Source organism: Ipomoea nil, unplaced genomic scaffold (assembly GCF_001879475.1).
Source record: "Ipomoea nil cultivar Tokyo-kokei standard unplaced genomic scaffold, Asagao_1.1 scaffold0672, whole genome shotgun sequence".
Lineage (NCBI taxonomy): Eukaryota > Viridiplantae > Streptophyta > Magnoliopsida > Solanales > Convolvulaceae > Ipomoea > Ipomoea nil.
The window spans coordinates 952086-969969 of NW_017617100.1; the positions used below are offsets into that span (position 1 = coordinate 952086).

The 17884-nt window shown below is 37.8% G+C and overlaps 1 protein-coding gene across 1 annotated transcript; it reads right to left on the reverse strand.

Moving 5' to 3' along the window:
- Positions 1 to 7426: 7426 nt before the first annotated feature.
- LOC109174898 (N-alpha-acetyltransferase MAK3) lies at positions 7427 to 10331 on the reverse strand. Its single transcript, XM_019324135.1, has 4 exons — positions 10038 to 10331; positions 9774 to 9894; positions 8275 to 8330; positions 7427 to 7869 (listed from the first exon to the last, which is right to left on the reverse strand). Exons 1-4 carry the CDS (start codon positions 10218 to 10220, stop codon positions 7627 to 7629), a joined length of 603 nt encoding a protein of 200 aa, XP_019179680.1. The 5' UTR covers positions 10221 to 10331; the 3' UTR covers positions 7427 to 7626.
- Between the last annotated feature and the right edge of the window lie 7553 nt (positions 10332 to 17884).

Below are 17884 nucleotides of genomic sequence, written 5' to 3' on the forward strand. Positions count from 1 at the left end.
GAAGAGTGTTGCGATTTGCATCAACTGTGAAGGGTCTTTATATAGCCCAGGGAAGGCGAATATCTAGGCGATAATCACGGAGGAGACTGACGTAACTGAGCCTGGTTGGACGGATGACGCGAATCTTTGTCAGAGATTAGTTCCATCAGATCCGCCCGGGAAGAGCAAGATTCGCACGCCAACATAGAGAAGATTGGATTTACCCGAGCTATGGGGAATCTTGCAGGTGTCAGACTGAAAAGAACCTGATGATGTGACCGACTCCTTGACCAGTCGTCCGGATGGGTACGCAACAAAACACGACAAAACATAAGGCAAGACGAAAATAGCGCTTTTATTATTATTATGGAAAAGGAGGGTACAAGCAGCAAGGAGCTTATTACAATAAGGAATATGAAAATGCTCCTAAAAGAGATTCCTCCGAGCTATGACCGACTCCGGTACATAAGATCACTCGCCAGGCGAGGAAGAGTCGCCCCCAAAGAATCCCCCCGATGGTCCTGGGGGAGAGGGGCAGAACGAGTCCCAGAAAGCTGGCATGAGCGGTGGCGCAATGGGTTCCTCATCATCCGGATACGCCTCCAGGTAGCGGGCGTAATCCTCGTCATCCATTAGGCCCGTGACCGGCCCGTTCAGGTCGTCCAGCGGGATGGAGAAAGTCATTTTGAAGGTAAGTTGTTCTGGAACCGCCACCTCGACGAAGGACCCGTCTGGGGAAGTCACTCGGGCAGTTGTGGGCGTAGACGTATGGCGTGAAGGTGGAGCGACCTCTCGTGGAGAAGGGGTCGGCGGCCGAGAAGCCGAAGAAGCAGCGCCAACTGGGGACCTCTGGGAAGCTGGGCGAGGAGCCTTCTTTTTATGTTCCCTTTCAGGCCGGGTCCGCTTAGAAGGCAGCGGACGCCAAGGAGACCCGAAGTCAATTCGCTTTCCTTTCAAAGGAGAGCGACCCATGATGAACTTGTGAAGATAAGAGAGAAGGGAGGAGGCCATTTATAGGTACCAAGCCTAGACGGAAGAATCCCAACGGCTCCGCGAGATCCGGGGAGAATGACTGACGATCCGGACGTTACAAGGGGCTATTCAGGGCACGGATACGGTAATTAAAGGAGACGAGCGGTTGCTACTTTTCCAAACCCAGGTTGGAGGACCGGGTATGGAAAAGTGAGGGACTAGTTGATGGGGTAAGAACCCCGGCCCAAGAGATAGGGGCCCAAAGAAAATAGAAGTGGGCCAGCATCGAGAGGAGCCCAAAGAGCAATCGGGCCGAGTCCAGGAGTCGGCCGAGGCCCAAGCCCAGGAAAAGACTCGGCTCGAGGAGCCGTTGAGGGCATTAAAGGGGTTCCTTTAAAAGAGAGTCGTTGAGGCATTGAAGGCAGGGCCCGGTCGGGCTGTTACAAGCCTAGGAGAGCCGTTGGTCGATCGAGTAATGGCGTCCAACGGCTCCATATCTTAATTAGCCTTGAAGTCGGCCATTAAGGGCCTTCAAGTCGGCAGAGGAGGAGCCACTATATAAAGGCTCCTCCATTCTTGTAAAAGGTAGACATTTTTGGACACCCGGGAGAGGGGTAAATAACAAAGAAATTCCGAGCACTAGCATTACCTCTAAGTTAGACGTACATTTTATTGAGAGGTGTATCCTCCGACCAAAGGTTGTGTTGGACCTCCTTGGGCCCGAAAACCCTAAAACCATCAACAGCCATCCCATAATTCTTGTCCAATCGCATCGCATTACGATCAACTCACTATTATATCTTCAACAAATCATTAAGGTAGGTATATTAAATCACTAGTACAAGTTTATCAAGTCACTACTATAATAATAATAATAATAATAATAATAATAATAATAATAATAATAATAATAATAATAATAATAATAATAATAATAATAATAATAATAATAATAATAATAATAATAATAATAATAATAATAATAACAATAATAATAATAATAATAATAATAATAATAATAATAATAATAATAATAATAATAATAATAATAATAATAATAATAATAATAATAATAATAATAATAAAACGGTTCTCTCTCTAGTTTTCTCTGGAGAATTTTCTCCCTGTCTTCGAGGGTTGTTTCATCGTTGTTTCTCGCTTGATTTCCATCATCGTCATCTAGTTTCTTCTTCCGTTGCCTATGTTTTATGGATGTTCAAACTTTGGAATCTGGATGTGCTAGTATAACCCTCGCCGAGGAAGAGTCTGGAGGGTTGGATGCACCCGATTCTGATCATGCAAGTGGCAGTATTACCTACTGGGAATTGGTTGGGCGACTTCAAACTGATCGACCTGTTAAGTTTGACCAACTTCAACAAGTTCTAGCGTGTGTCTGGCGACCAGTAATGGGGGTGAAAATTATCCCAATTTCTGATAATCTCTTCGTGTTTCAATTCCCACATGCACGTGACATGCAACGTGTTCTCGGCCAAGGTCCATGGTCATTTGAGAATCAATATCTTGTGTGCAAACAAATCTCACGTGGAACTCGTCCAGAATCTGTTCTGTTGGACACTTTGGATTTCTGGGTCCAAATCTTTGATTTCCCTTCGATGCATGCCAAACCAGAATTCATTGAACAGATAGGGAATTATGTCGGTAAGTTTGTGAAATCTGATCCCAATAATTTTAACCGATCTTGGAAGAGTTCTTACTTTCGCATTCGTGTGACGCTTAAACTTCATGAACCTCTTAAGCGAAAGATGAAGTTGCGTATGCGGGATGGCAGTTATCAGTGGATCACTTTTAAGTACGAACGGTTAACCACTTTTTGTTTTTGTTGTGGCTTAATTGGACACTCTGAGATGTTTTGCCGTAAGGTCTATGAAGAAGGGGTGGATCCTAAGGACTATCTTTACGGTGCATGGTTGAGGGCTGGTTCGCGAAAGCAAACAAAGCCGGTTGGTGCAAATTGGCTCCTTGCAGATCTCCCGGCACAACTAGTATGTGTTCCCACAACGCCGGCAATCCCTTCGACTTCCCATGCAACTGTGGAAAACTACTTTACATAACGGATTTGAAACGTCGCCGTGAAGGAAATGATTTTGTGAATACCTCTTCTACATGTGATACTGTTATGTTGGAAGGTTCAAAAAACTCGGATGTGGCGGGTCTAGATGGCCAGACTCGCCCGAATCAATGAGTACATTGTCTTTGAACTACCGGGGATTGGGTGGCCTGCGGACAGTTCGTGAATTAATGGGCTTCGTGTCCAATAAACGACCCAACTTCGTTTTCTTAATGGAGACGAAGGCTCGCAAGGCAAAACTGGAATAGGTTCGATTATGATTGGGGTATGAAGGTTTGATCTCTGTGGATAGAGTCGGATTAGGTGGTGGATTCGCTCTGTTGTGGGAAGAATCTGATATGGCTAAATTAATTAGCTTCTCTAACAATCATATCGATGTGGAGGTGACTATTTCTGATAAACCGCATGGCGTTTAACATGTTTTTATGGGCATCCTGAAAGATCGAAGAGACAACAATCATGGGACCTTTTACGTGAATTACGATCTCACTCATCACTTCCCTGGTTGGTAATTGGGGACGTCAATGATATTGCTGCTCATACTGAAAAGAATGGCTCCATCGCACACCCTCATAGTCTTATATGGGGATTTAATGAGCTCTTAATGATTGTGACTTATCTGATATTGGCATGCGAGGTCACCCCTACACCTGGGAAAAGGGACGGGGTACAGATTCCTAGATTGAAGAACGTCTATACCGTACTGTGGTCTCCCCAGATTGGCTGGATTTGTTCCATGATGTTATACTCAATAATATTCACGCCATTTCTTCAGATCATAGTGCGATTTTATTAGATTTACAAGGCTCCCCCATACGACGAGGTATAAGAACTTTTAAATTTGAGGCGTCATGGCTTCTTGATGCTAATTGTAAGCAGGTGGTTGAAGCTTCTTGGAGGCAAACACGCGGTTTAGAATTCCAGCAGCGATTGCTTAAATGTGGCCAGAGCTTAACTCATTGGAGTGGAGACCATTTCAAGAGATTTGGTCGACGTATTTCCAGATTAAAAGAATCACTTGAATTTATGAGGGGTAGTCGTTCGCCTGCAGATGTCAATGCGTACTATGAAGCCAGCGTAAGAGATTGAATTATCTACACAGACTGAAGGATGATAATGGTAATTATGTTGATGGCAAGTCAATGCATTCTGTGGTCTTGGAGTATTATAAAGATATTTTTCGCAATTCATCATATCATGCTAGGCTCATGAATGGAGTGACATCACGAATTTCTCATGATATGAATATACAATTGCTCCGTCCGATTGAACATGCAGAAGTTAAAGATGCCTTATTCTCAATGGCCCCCGATAAAGCACCAGGTCCAGATGGTATGTCACCAGCTTTCTATCAAGCATTTTGGTCGATTATTGGTTATGATCTCTGCAGACTTATAATTGATTGGTTTGCCAATTGTCACTTACCGGTTGTGATTAATGAGACGAATGTGGTTTTAATTCCTAAAAAACGGGTGCTTGATCGTGCAGACTGAAGATATTGCTTATAGACTGAAGATGGTTCTGGAGCATTGTGTAGCGTTGTGCAGCGTTGCTTATAAAATTCTGGCAAAAGTGATTGCTAATAGACTGAAGATGGTTCTAGATGTTGTTATTTTAGCTACACAAAGCGCGTTTATGCCGGACAGATTAATTACTGACAATATTATTATAGCTGGGGAAGTTGGACATTATTTACGTACTAAGAAGAATTGTCTAACCAGTTGGGCTGTTTTGAAACTTGACATGGCTAAGGCATACAATAGAATGGAATGGCATTATCTTGAGGGGATGTTCTTAGCACTAGGTTTTGATGTTGAATGGGTTAATCGGGTAATGTTATGTGTTACCACTATTAAATATAATATTCTTGTGAACGGAGAAATGGCAGGTCATGTGACACCGGGCATCAGACAAGGGGGGCCTATATCCCCATATCTTTTCATAATTTGCGCTGAGGGGTTGTCACTTATGCTACAACGTTAGGAAGCAATGGGTAATGTTCAAGGGATTAAATTGGCAAGAGGAGTTCCCCCGGTCTCGCACTTATTTTTTTGCAGACGATAGTCTGTAATTTTTCCGGGAAAATGTTAATGAAGTACAGGTTATTCAACAGTGTCTACACACTTATGGAGAAGTTTCTGGACAACGAGTGAACTTTGATAAATCTAGTGTGACTTTCAGTGCTAATACTACTGTCCAAGTTCGTACTCAATTGACAGCCATGTTAGGTGTGCGCCATGCAAGTGATTTTGGGAGATACCTTGGCCTCCCGTCTTTTTTGGGCCGAAATAATACTATGGTTTTTCGTTAAATAGAGCAGCGGGTGAGGGAACGAATAACTTCCTGGAACAAGAAACTGTTATCTAGGGCTGATAAAGAGGTATTGCTAAAGAGCATTGCCCAGGCCATGCCAATATTTACTATGTCAGTATTCTTACTGCCTGCTACGATATATGATGCCATTGAGAAGCTGTTCAACAGGTTTTGGTGGGGTAACTCATCCAACAATAATAGGGGTATCCACTGGCTAAGCTGGTCGAAATTATCAACGCCAAAATCCAACGGTGGTATGGGATTCAAACGCTTGCATGATTTCAATATTGCCCTCTTGGCGAAGCAGGGCTGGAGATTGCTAATAAATCTAGATTCCCTTGTTAGACCCATTTTGAAAGCTAAGTATTATCCACGTACCAACTTTTTGGAGGCCTCAATAGGCCACAACCCAAGCTTTATATGGCGTAGTATTTTTTCTGGTCAAGACTTACTCAAAACTAGTGTAATACGCAGAGTGGGTAATGGTCTTGATACTCTTGTATGGGGTTGGCCATGGCTTGTAGATGATAACCCAAGGCTGGAAAATGGTTGCATCGATGAACTAAAGGATGCCAAGGTGTGCAACTTATTAACGGACAATGGCGAGTGGGATGAAGAGCTGCTACGAGATATCTTTGTGGAGTCTAATGTGGTTCGTATTATGCGCACACCTATTTGACATGAGTATGCTGATTCGTGGAGTTGGAAAGGGGACTTAAAAGGCTTATATTCTATCCGTACTGGCTATCGTCTTCATGTTTCCAACGACATAAACTCCCAGAGTTCACGAAATGGCAAAGGCTTTGGAGCTTAAGTGTACCACCTAACATAAAGAATTTTCTATGTCGTTGTATGCGAGATGTGCTCCTTGTACGAGAAAATCTGCGGTTAAAGCATGTATTTGCAGGTGGTGGCTGTCTGTTGTGCACGACTAGTTCGGAAACTGCTGTGCACCTCTTCTTTGACTGCCCAGTTGCTGCTCAGGTATGAAAACGCAACAACATTTCGAATGGCCGATCCATAATGGCAGTCGTAGAGGATATTTTCAGTATGAATGACGTGGATCAGGATTTGCATTTGGCAGCAAGGTTGTGGAGCCTATGGAAGGTGAGAAATGATATGCTTTGGCATTCTAAGGAGTAGACTATTAATATGATATTAATGCATGCGGATAATTTGGTTGCATTATGACACCAAACTTATGTCAGTGCTCCAGTTGTTAGCCACAGCTTGCCTTCTTCTTCTTCTTGTTCATGGACTCCACCTCCCGAAGGGCGACTCAAGTGCAATGTGGATGCTACTATCATGGCGACTGGTATGGGGTTTGGGGCTGTAATCTGGGATCATTTAGGTAACTTTGTGGCTGCTTATGGTGGAACTTTATGTTGTAATCTTGATCCTTATATGGCACAGAAACATTGGCTATTAAGGAGGCTCTGACTTGACTTAAACAGCGCATTTTATCACATATAATTCTGGAGACGGATTGCTTAAACTTCTGCACCAAAACTATAATTCTGAGTCTGTAGATTTATCATATGTTGGATTATTATTAAAGCAATGTAAGGTTCTTGCTAGGGACATTGACGATGTTGTTGTATGCCATGTCTGAAGGTCAGCGAACCACGTTGCTCATGCGATGGCGAGAGCAACTATTTCACCATCTATCTTTAGTGTGTGGGATATTATCCTAAGTTGTATTTCGGGTTTGTTATGATGAATGAAGTTGTTTGGTTTTTCAAAAAAAAAAAAAAAAAAAGTCATTACTATAGATTTATTGAATCATTATTACATGTTTATTAAATCACTACTGTAAGTCTATTATATAATTATTAAAATGATATATTAAATAAACATATGATTACGAATTTTAAATTATCTTGTTAATGATATACTTTTATACATTAATTTTATTTATTCAACAAGAAATAGAAAAAAAAAACATATTTTAAGTAGATGAATTTACAAATTGTTTTAATGAACCTAAAATTATTATGTGCAATCTATTTGAATTCTTAATAAACCTACATTAGTATCCATGATGCAACATGGACCTAGTCCGCGATATAATGGGGAATCAAGTTCTACTTTCACTTCCTTTTCACTGTATTACAAAAGGAAAGATGCAAATGAGAAAACTTCCATGTTATGAAAATCTCTATATGAATTGAAAGCTTTTGATTTTATGATGTATAATCTCTCTCAATCAGAAACTCTTAAGCAACCTCCTATGAATTGTATTTGCAAATTCAGCAGACCAAGGGGAACTCTGATCAAATGTACTGGGAAAATGCACCCCCTTCAGCGTGTATGTTATCGTTATGTCCATCACTCTCGTCCATCGTGGCAAGCATTGACTGGAAGGGTTGTGATTCTGGACGTGGGAACAATAGCTTCAGTCGGAAAGCATCAACCCCGTTGAGGTAATAGCGGAAAAGCCTCTTTGCTCTAACAAACCCGAGACGCCCATATAATGCAAGTGCACCTTTATTGGTAACTTCTGCTTCCAAAGTCACCTGAACAAGTTCAAATTATAACTCAAACACAAGTTGGTGGATGAAAGTATATGACTGAGTGAATGCACATAACTGAAAATGAATACATCCAATGAGGTTTGTGGAACTAACAACAAATCTTATGCATTTTTGAAGGTGATTGCGGATATTAATTTTCTCTGCTCTCTTGTTTTCAACCCTATGGTCTCTAAATAAACTGTCAACATAGAAGCGTAATTCTATGCTCCTTCTCACAGGGTTCTAAGATCTGCTCTGCGCATACTCGGTCTAATAACAAAGAACCCCAACCAAGAAATGGGAAAAGTGATCTATCAATGAACAGGCAAAATAGTTCATGCATTGCAAACTTTTATAGCACGTGCTCTCTCTAGAATGTTGCTAACTAGAGCATCGTTAGTGGCATACCTCTTCACAGCCAGATTCCATCATTACTGCGATAGATCTTGTGACAAGTTCTGTGGCTAAAGCAAGGAAACAGTAGGTTAGAAATACACAACATGGTAAAACTCAAGTGTATAATAAAACAGAATTTGAAATTTGATAGTGTTATGGTTGAAGAATTTACATTATGCAAAATACAATTCCAAAGTGCATTCCGATTTTATGCAGTCCATTGCTTTAAACTTCTCAAAGTGTCCATGAACACTCATGTATGTAATTAATATATGCACTCTGCAGTGGCAGACAAATTAAATTCTTGCTTTGTTTGCAATTTTCATCTTGGAAATTCTATTTCCCCATTTTCTGATATTGGGCCTTCAAGGTAAACATAATTTTAAAAATAAAATTTTCAGGCTTAATGTGCAATAAACAAAACCTAAGCTTTAGTCTTGAATTATTAAAGGTATAAAACAGAGTATTAGAGCTAAGATTTCATTTTCAGATTTTTGCTCCATTAGTCATATATCATGACACCCTACATATAATACAAGAGAAAACTACTGTCAATCATATAGATTATCACCAAAGTGGCTATAGCATCCTCTCTAACTCCCAACCTTTTTCTCCAGTGTCTTGTCCTTTCTTCGTCTAAATTCATGCTCTTCACTCCCTCAATAAGAGAACAAGTTATAATTACAAGAAACGGCTAAGATCAGGAAAATTGTTTAAGCACTTTTAGTTAACAAACAGAAAGGCCCAGAAAACAACAAAATATGAAGCACTTCCTCTTGCACATCATTCAACCCCATCCACCCTAGGCCATTAATTCCATCTTAGACCTCCCCAGCCAACCACCACCCCACTTAAGCTCCCTTTGGCACCCCATCTTAGCCCAACCACCTGCCTGATTCATCGCACCTCCACTTTTCCCTAAGCTAAATCCATCCTACCTCTTATGACCGAACCACATCCACCACACACAACTGTATGCTAAACATGTAGCAAATATTTGTCCAGTGTGTGTTCCTATGACGCTACCCCAAGCACCTATCCTTGACAGACACCGACCCCAAACTATTTGATAGGTTTTGGAAAAAAAAAAAAAAAAGTGAAACCAAATATGATGTCGGTGCCATCCTTTAAACAAAAAGAAAGTTGAAAACTTCTTTTTCGTTTTTAAAGCAAAAGAATGCAAACAAAATAAAAAGATTACAAAATAGGCCAAAAATATAAATGTGTTTAGAATTTGGCATGAACCTATAGTTTTTAATCCAGATATTAACTTTATCAACAAAAACTAAATGTGTCAATCACTCTGGACATTACAAGAAATAAGAAATCCTAGAAACAAACACCACCAATTTCAAAAAAAAAAAAAAAAAATCAAATACCCAAACACCAAAGAAGTCTAAAATTGAGTGCCTACAGTTACTGAACAAGACCTCCCCCATGTAAATTTCTTTTCAAACTACCATTCTTAACACCCAATAAAAGCAAAGAAAACGGGGAGTAAGGACACTCACCAATGCCTTTCCCTCTATAAGGCTTGAGAACCACAAGCATTGCAATGTAGCCTCTGAAAGTCCCTCTGTGCTCACCCATCTTGCAAACCACAGTCCCCACACATTTTCCCTTGTGGAAAGCCTAAAGAAATTCAAACCCACCAATCAAAAAAGCAAAATAATAATAATAATAAAGAAAACCTTCTACCCATTACTGAAAACCTCAATCTCCAAGAAAACTTTAAGGGAATTTAAAGAACAAGGAAAAGAAACGTAAAATCTTACGAGAAAAGAGAGGTGAGGCCAGAGATAGACGAAGTAGCGGTAGGTAAAGATGGAGTAGGGTTCGCTAAGCTCTTCATCAACAAGATTCATGATGAGAGGTAAATGATGCTCGCCCCCATAGCTCTCGTACTCTATTTCTGACGCCTCAAAATCGACTTTGCCGTCTTCCTCCTTTGCCTCCATTTCTTGCTGACTGGTTTGGGTTTGGGTTCTGATCGGAATTGGGGTTTTAGACTTTTAGCAATGGAGGGTTATTATCGAAATCTTGTTTGTTTCTTAATTAAGAGGGAAAATGGTATATTTAGTCATCAGTTTCTTAATTAAGAGGGAAAATAGTATATTTAGTCATCAGTTATACATTAGGACCCGAAAAATACTTTATGGACTCTCAATAATTTATTCTCAACTTTTATTTTCATTTATGTTTAATGAGCAATCACATATCAAATTATAGAGGTAGAAAATGGTAGTAAAAATTAAGAGTAGAAGTAAAATTACTCATCATTCAATTTTTTGGTCAACCTAAACCTAAAACAAAAAAGTAAAAAATAAAGTCAATCAAGATAAAAATTAAGTACGAAAAGGAAAAAAAAAAATAAAAAATAAAAAATAAAAACTAAAGTGTCATCCCGCACTATGAATAAAGGATTCTTCATGTCGCATCATGACCTTTTATAACTAATGTTCCGATCCACAAATTATTAAATTTTTTAAGGGCCCACACCATGAAATGTACGGATTCTTCATGCCACACCATAACCTTTCATAACTGATGTTTCGATCCACAAATCATTAAATTTTTTCATCTAGAATTTTTTACAGATTTCTAAGTCACTATGATAACATGACATAGGTTATTAGGCTATTAGTTGATGTGAATCTTCTTTTTAAGTCAACCCCCAAAATCAAACTTGATATGTTTTCTTCTCATCAACACTTCTGAAAATTTTCAAACACGGTTAATAATATTCCAAGCTATGGCGGATTCTGGCCAAAAAGGTTCAATAAGATTATCAAGAAATGACGGCAACATATAAACACGTAAACAATAAGTGAAATAAGAACATAAGATGAGATGCTACAAGCTATGCGCCTATGCTAATGCACGTGAAACGTTACAGTTTTGGTATACCTTCCAACTCAAATTAAAGTACAATCAAATGATCAATTTGACCAGCGAAATAGGAGGCTAATCCAGAATCATCAGGCTAAAACAAGAAAACAGGTTAAAATGTTAACTGAATCAAACTTACAGAATTTTATCAAGTAATGGAAGCATTTTATATCCCCACTCACTTTATCTGATCCTTCAAAGTTTTTCAAAGTCAGAAATGGTGGCAGAGTAAACCAGCATTGAAGAGGGGAGATTTAACTCGATAATGCAACTTCATTCTAAAGTTGGCAGCTAAGTTAAGGACAATGGTTCTTAATTCCTCTATAATTACGATATGATGCTCATGGATATAATAATTACACACATGTTCTTAATATCAGCTTAGCTTCTCTGCGGCCCAACCTTGGGGTGTCAACAGTAAGAGCTATAGCCTTGAATCCTGCCCTTTCAGCTCTTCTAACAAGTTGAGCAACAACATTCTTGTCCTTGTAAGCCTGGGCATCAGAGAGAATACATTTATTAGAAACACATATCCAGATTGTCACATTTAAATGAGTTTCATGCTTACATAAAGCTGGAAAAAGCATATGCCCGGTCCAGTTGAAGCCACCTCCTCAACACTGGACGTAGCCCAAGATGACAATTAATGTCTGAAACAGATTTGAAATTCATAAACAAATTGATATATATATATATATATATATATATATATATATATATATATATATATATATATAATAGTATATGCTGTTCTAGATTAGTTAGAATTCATAGTTTTATTGATTAGATTGCTGGGGAACCTTATCTGCTAATAAATCCATCATTTTTTGTACTAAATTACTACATATACAGATAATGAGAGACTTACCATAGTTGTTCCAGCTACTAATGCAGCACGTGTAGTAGGATATTCGACGTTCATGGCGGTGAACCTCGACATCTGCTACGTCACCATCTCTGACGGCCTCCCATCGGAGTGGGATAGGGCGGTGAACCACGACCAGTTCATGACCGCGCTCCTGCATGGCTGGAGAATGTGTTATAAGAAAAAAAAAAAAAAAAAAAAATCCATGTTAGTATATATTACCTGTAACCTGTACAAAATTCGGCAAAAAAAAAAAAAATTAATGCTTTGTGGATTGAAACATCAGTTATAAAAGGACAGGGTGCATTATGTAGAATCCGTTATAGTTCATGGTGCATGATGACAGTTTAGCCAAAAAAAATTACCCAAAGTCAAAAGAGTTGTGTTTTGTGAATTTTCCCAACTTAGATTGTTGGGTGGAAAAATGAGTGAAGGACCAAATGTTAAAAGAAATTAAATAGTCGTGGACAAAAATTTAAAATCTTGAAAGTTAGAGACTTAATTTGGGAGAGTATCATAGTCAAGGGTCTAATTTTTTTTAAAAAAATAAAATAAAACTTTTAATAATTAATTAATTATCATGTCTATTTTTAATTTCTCAATTATTTTTGAAGTGATAGTTTTTGTTTTTATTAATATTCTAATAATTTAGACTAAATTTTTTTAAAAGAAAAAAAAAAAAAAAACTTAAGGATCATGCTACCGAACCAAAAATTAAAAAAATAATAATAAAAAATAAAAAACTACTAAAATCATTTATCATCTAACATGGTGATATAATTAGATTTTGTTTTTAATTAGGATAGAATCAACAAATTAAAGTAATCAAGGCATAAAAATAAATTTTTGTCATATCAAATGATGAAAAAATTTTAACCTGAAATTTTATTCAAAACTTAAATAGTGGGAAAAACATGAAGATTTGTTGTTCTTCATTCTCAGAGAGCGTTATGCCCTGGACCCGTGTCCACTATGTGTATGGTGGACACATTGTACATTCATAATTTTTATACTATACATTTATAATTTTTATACTGTAGATTCATAATTTTTATACTGTAGATTCATAAAATTTATAATGTAAATTCATAATTTTTATACTGCACATTCATAATTTCTATACTGTAGATTTATAATTTCTATACTGTAGATTCATAATTTTTATACTGTAGATTCATAATTTCTATACTGCACATTCATAATTTCTGTACTGTAAATTCATAATTTGATAACTATGTGTTCATAATTTGATACCTATACAGTTTAAAAATTATGAATCTACAGTACAGAAATTATAAATATGCAGTATAGAAATTATGAATCTACATTATAAATTTTATGAATCTATAGTTTAGAAATTATGAATGTACAGTATAGAAATTATAAATGTACAATATAGAAATTATGAATATACAACGTGTCCACCATACACATGGTGGACACGGGTCCATAGCATAATTTACCCATTCTCAGTAGGAGAAGTGTTATTAGTGCTTCAATAAATTTATTTGACAAACTTAAGTTTTTGTTTAAATTTCTTTATGGCAGAAGTGTCAAATAGGCCCATCTACTCCTCTGTAATGCTCAATTTACACCTTCATCTAAAATATGTTGTAATTAGGCACACTTACCCTCTAATTTTGTTCAATTAGACTTTTTTGTAGGTTACCATCCATTTTTGATGACGTGGCACGGTTACAATTACATGTCATTGATTACATGGCATTACAATAATAAAAATAAGAAAAACAATTAGGCCAAATCTGAATTAGTAATTAAAAACCTGATTTTTCCTAAAATTTATTTCTCAGTGCAGCGTCTTCCTCGACTCCTCCGCATCCTCATCCAACAGCTTCAATGTCTTCTGCAACTCCGTCTATCACAGCCTCTCCTCCAGCATCTATCACTACCGCCGACGCGTCGGAGCTTCGCAATTCATTATGTCTGTCGCAAATCCTTAAAACCGCCGCTGCGAATTCCTCTAATATAATAACCGCTACTCTCATCGTCGTCGTCGTTGCGGCGGCTGTTGCTCGAGCCCGTCTTCTACCGCCATCATCGAGTCGACGACTTGGATATGGGAAGGCGGGCGGACGGCGTTAACGGCGGGGTGTTATTTCCTCCTGGTGTTCTTCTTCACGTCGCTGCTGGAGTCGATTTTGGCGTGGGCGGTGGGGGGCCGCCGTTGATGATGAAGTCGCTGCTGGCGTCGATTCCAACTCGAATCTCGATCTCATGACCCCATACTCTATTGCTCCAGGGACGCTACGATGAACATCGCAGAGGGTATTTTGCCTCACAGCTACGGAAAAGTGATTTTTTTTGAAGAAAATTCACTTTCTTCCCCCAATCCCACCTTCCCTTATCTCTCACTGAACTTGAACTATCTAATCTCCCATCTCTGGGTTGGGTGTTTTTCTTGTGTCAAATGGTTTATTTCTTCAGATTTTGAGTTTGCTGGTTTGGGAACTGTGGCGTTTTGAGATTTCACCATTGCCCTGCATGTGAGAGTATTTTTTCTTTTATGTATTTCCCCTTTTGGTAATATGAAGCTAAGAACATGGAAAACTGTGGGTCTTTACTGGTTTTAAAGAAATAGCAGGAACAAAAAACTGATGAAGAAGAAAATAGCGATAGTCATTGTATACTTAATTTGATTAGAAAATGCTTGCTTAGATAACAACAAATGGTGGGTGTGTTGATGATGAAGGCGGGGTCGCCATTTATTCTGGTGGGTGTTGATGATGAAGGCGGGGGTGGAGGTGTCACCACAAATTTTTTTTTTTTTTTCATTAAATTTCGTGTCATTCATTTTGACTGGCAACCGGACTCAAACCTGTAAAAAATGCTATTTCAATAATTTTAAGAAGTTAATGTGCCTAATTGCAACATATTTTAGATGAAGGTGTAAATTGAGCACTACGAAGGAGTAGAAGGGTCTATTTGACACTTCTGCTTTTCTTTATTGATTGAAGAATGGTTGACACTTGACAGTTCTATGTTCTAAATAGAGATATTCAACTCATACAACAATTCCTATACAAGTCCATGCTTAAAGAAGAGACTTGTGCAAATCTAGTTTTCAAAATCTATTGGACCTTTCTAGGCAAATTATACTGTGGACTATAAATAAACAATAATTTTTAATATATTGAAAGTACATTATTTGTGTAGTGAATGTTTATTATTTGGTATATTACTAAATAATGAACCTTTAGTACACACATAATGTACTTTCATGAAAATAAATATTTAGTGTATTAAAATGTACTTTTAATCATGATTGAAAAAATCGCTAGGTACTTCTCGGGCACTCGGGAGGAGCCTAGCACCTAGGCGGCAATTTATATCGTGCACCAGGGCGCACATTGCATTGTGCGCCATGGCGCAAAACGACGTCGTTTTGTACTTCTTTTTTTTTTTTTTTTTTTTGAAATTCCGCTTTCCGTCTCGGCTGTTAATTTTTTTTTTTTTTTAAAAAAATATCATGTTTTGAAAATGTACATAATTGTATAATAGAATGTACATAATTGTATAACATAATGTACATAATTGTATAACAGAATACACATACACTTTTTTGAAAAGATAATACACATAATCTAACATAATACATAATACACATAAATACTTAACATAATACATAATACACATAAACACTTAACATAATACACATAAAGTCTTAACATAATACACAAACTTTAACTCTTAAAAAAAATTCTCTGTTTCAGATGTACATAATTGTATAAAAGAATGTACATAATTGTATGAAAAAATGTATATAATTGTATAACAGAATGTACATAATTGTATAACATAATATACATAATTGTATAACATAATACACATACACTCTGTCGCGTCAACTCCCGAGTTTTTTGCACTTTTGGTCCCACGACTATAGTGGCACTATCAGAATTGATCCACGACTTTCAAACTTTGCAATTTTAGTCCACGACTATTATTTTTTTGGCAAAAATGGTCATTCCGGCCACTTTTCCGTCAAAATTTCACCGGAGTAAAATTTATTCATTTATAAGAAGGCTAAATTTGACATTTCACTTAATAAGGCAAGACCTACCACTCCTCTACGATTACCCACGAACAACAAACAGAATAAAATCTCCAATTCCCTGGTGAACTAACAGGGCAGTGAATCTAGTATTTCTGCCATGTAGACAACTAAAAGCATATGTTTTTCAGTGATTTCAGATTGCACAAAGTTTAGGGGTATGCATTGTTAGACTAAAATATCACATGCACCATATAATATGTGATTACAGGATCGACTAACCTCCAGCCATAGCTCTTTACACGGTTGAGCGATCCGGACTGTTGCAGAGATAACGAGTATTTTGTCTCTCACTTTACTCAGCTCTCTCTAGATGGTGTATGAGGTATGTAATGTGAGCAGTGAGAGGACTAGTGACCTTATATAACCACTGGCCATCATTGTGGTTGATTGTCTTTAGGTCTCATAAACCCTAACCAGACTCCTAACCATAATGGTAGTCTAGTTATTAGGTTATTAGTGTTGCACCACATATCAAATACTGAATATTATCATAACTTATCCTAATGTTATAATAATAGTAACGGATAAACGTTACATTCTCCCACTTGGTGCAAGCACTACCACTCAACAACAGAAAAACACCAACCATAATGATATGTTCTCATTAGCACGAGTAGTATCCATTATGATCAAATGCAAACTGCCATTAGCACTTAATTAGGAAACAAAACCCAACGAAATAAACCTTATGTTTATTCCAAGTCCCTGAAGTACATTTTCTCATCAATATGAAGCAAATGAAGGTGTACACACTTAATTGAGAAAATGTCTGAATGCCAAAGAATTTTAAATTGAATGTATATACAAATTCCATAGTGGGAAAAAGTCCCATTTTCTGAACCAGATCCTTGAATTTAACTGAAGGCATGCATTTAGTCAAGGGATCTGCTGACACCAACTCAGTATGAATGTGTTCAAAGAATACAACTTTATTTTTGACACGATTCCTAATTGCTAAGAACTTGATGTCGATGTACTTAATTCGACTCCCACTTTTGTGGTCTTAGCTAGGAAGACTGCAGCTGAGTTGTCACAGTAAACTTTCAATGGCTTAGATATGGAATCCATAATTCTAAGCCCAGAGATAAAATTCTTTAGCCAAACACCCTATGAAGTTGCCTCGAAACTGGAAACGAACTCGACTTCCATGGTAGAAGTAGCTATTAAGGACTGTTTAACACTTCTCCATGAGATAGCCTCACTGGCCATAATAAAGACGCACCCTAAAGTTGATTTTTGAGAATCAACACAGCCAGCAAAGTCCGCGTCTGAATAACCGACAACATCTAAATTGTCCGTCTGTCTAAACCCAAGCTTGTAACCTTTGGTTCATCTTAGATACCTTAGAACCCTCTTTACAGCTCTCCAAAAGTCTAACCCTTAGCTATGGGAGCAACATTAGATGAACAATTTTGCACATGAAATCTCTCTAAAACTTTGTTTATATAGGTTTCTTGAGATAAGCTCAGTATACCCCGGGACCTATCTCTACGAATTTTAATGCCGATAACGTAAGAGGCATCACCCATATCCTTCATATCAAAGTTCTTAGAAATAAATTGTTTCACGAAGCATCCCCTTATCATTGGTGGCAAGTAAGATGTCATCCACATATAAAACAAGGAAGCAAATTTCACTCCCACTCACCTTCTGGTATATACAGTTATCTGAGGGATTTTCAACAAAACCAAATGAAGAAATTACCCCATCGAATTTGATGTACCATTGACGGGAGGTTTGTTTTAAACCGTATATGGATTTCTTAAGCTTACATACTAAATGCTCACCACCCC

What these genes read in the sequence shown, in the direction of transcription:
- LOC109174898 (XM_019324135.1), bottom strand. Translation starts at nt 10,220, where the DNA reads ATGGAGGCAAAGGAGGAAGACGGCAAAGTCGATTTTGAGGCGTCAGAA. An exon ending in GGCCTCACCTCTCTTTTCTC is followed by an intron (nt 9,895 to 10,037) that starts GTAAGATTTTAC and finishes GAATTTCTTTAG; the next exon opens with GCTTTCCACAAGGGAAAATG. An exon ending in TTATAGAGGGAAAGGCATTG is followed by an intron (nt 8,331 to 9,773) that starts GTGAGTGTCCTT and finishes TCCTTGCTTTAG; the next exon opens with CCACAGAACTTGTCACAAGA.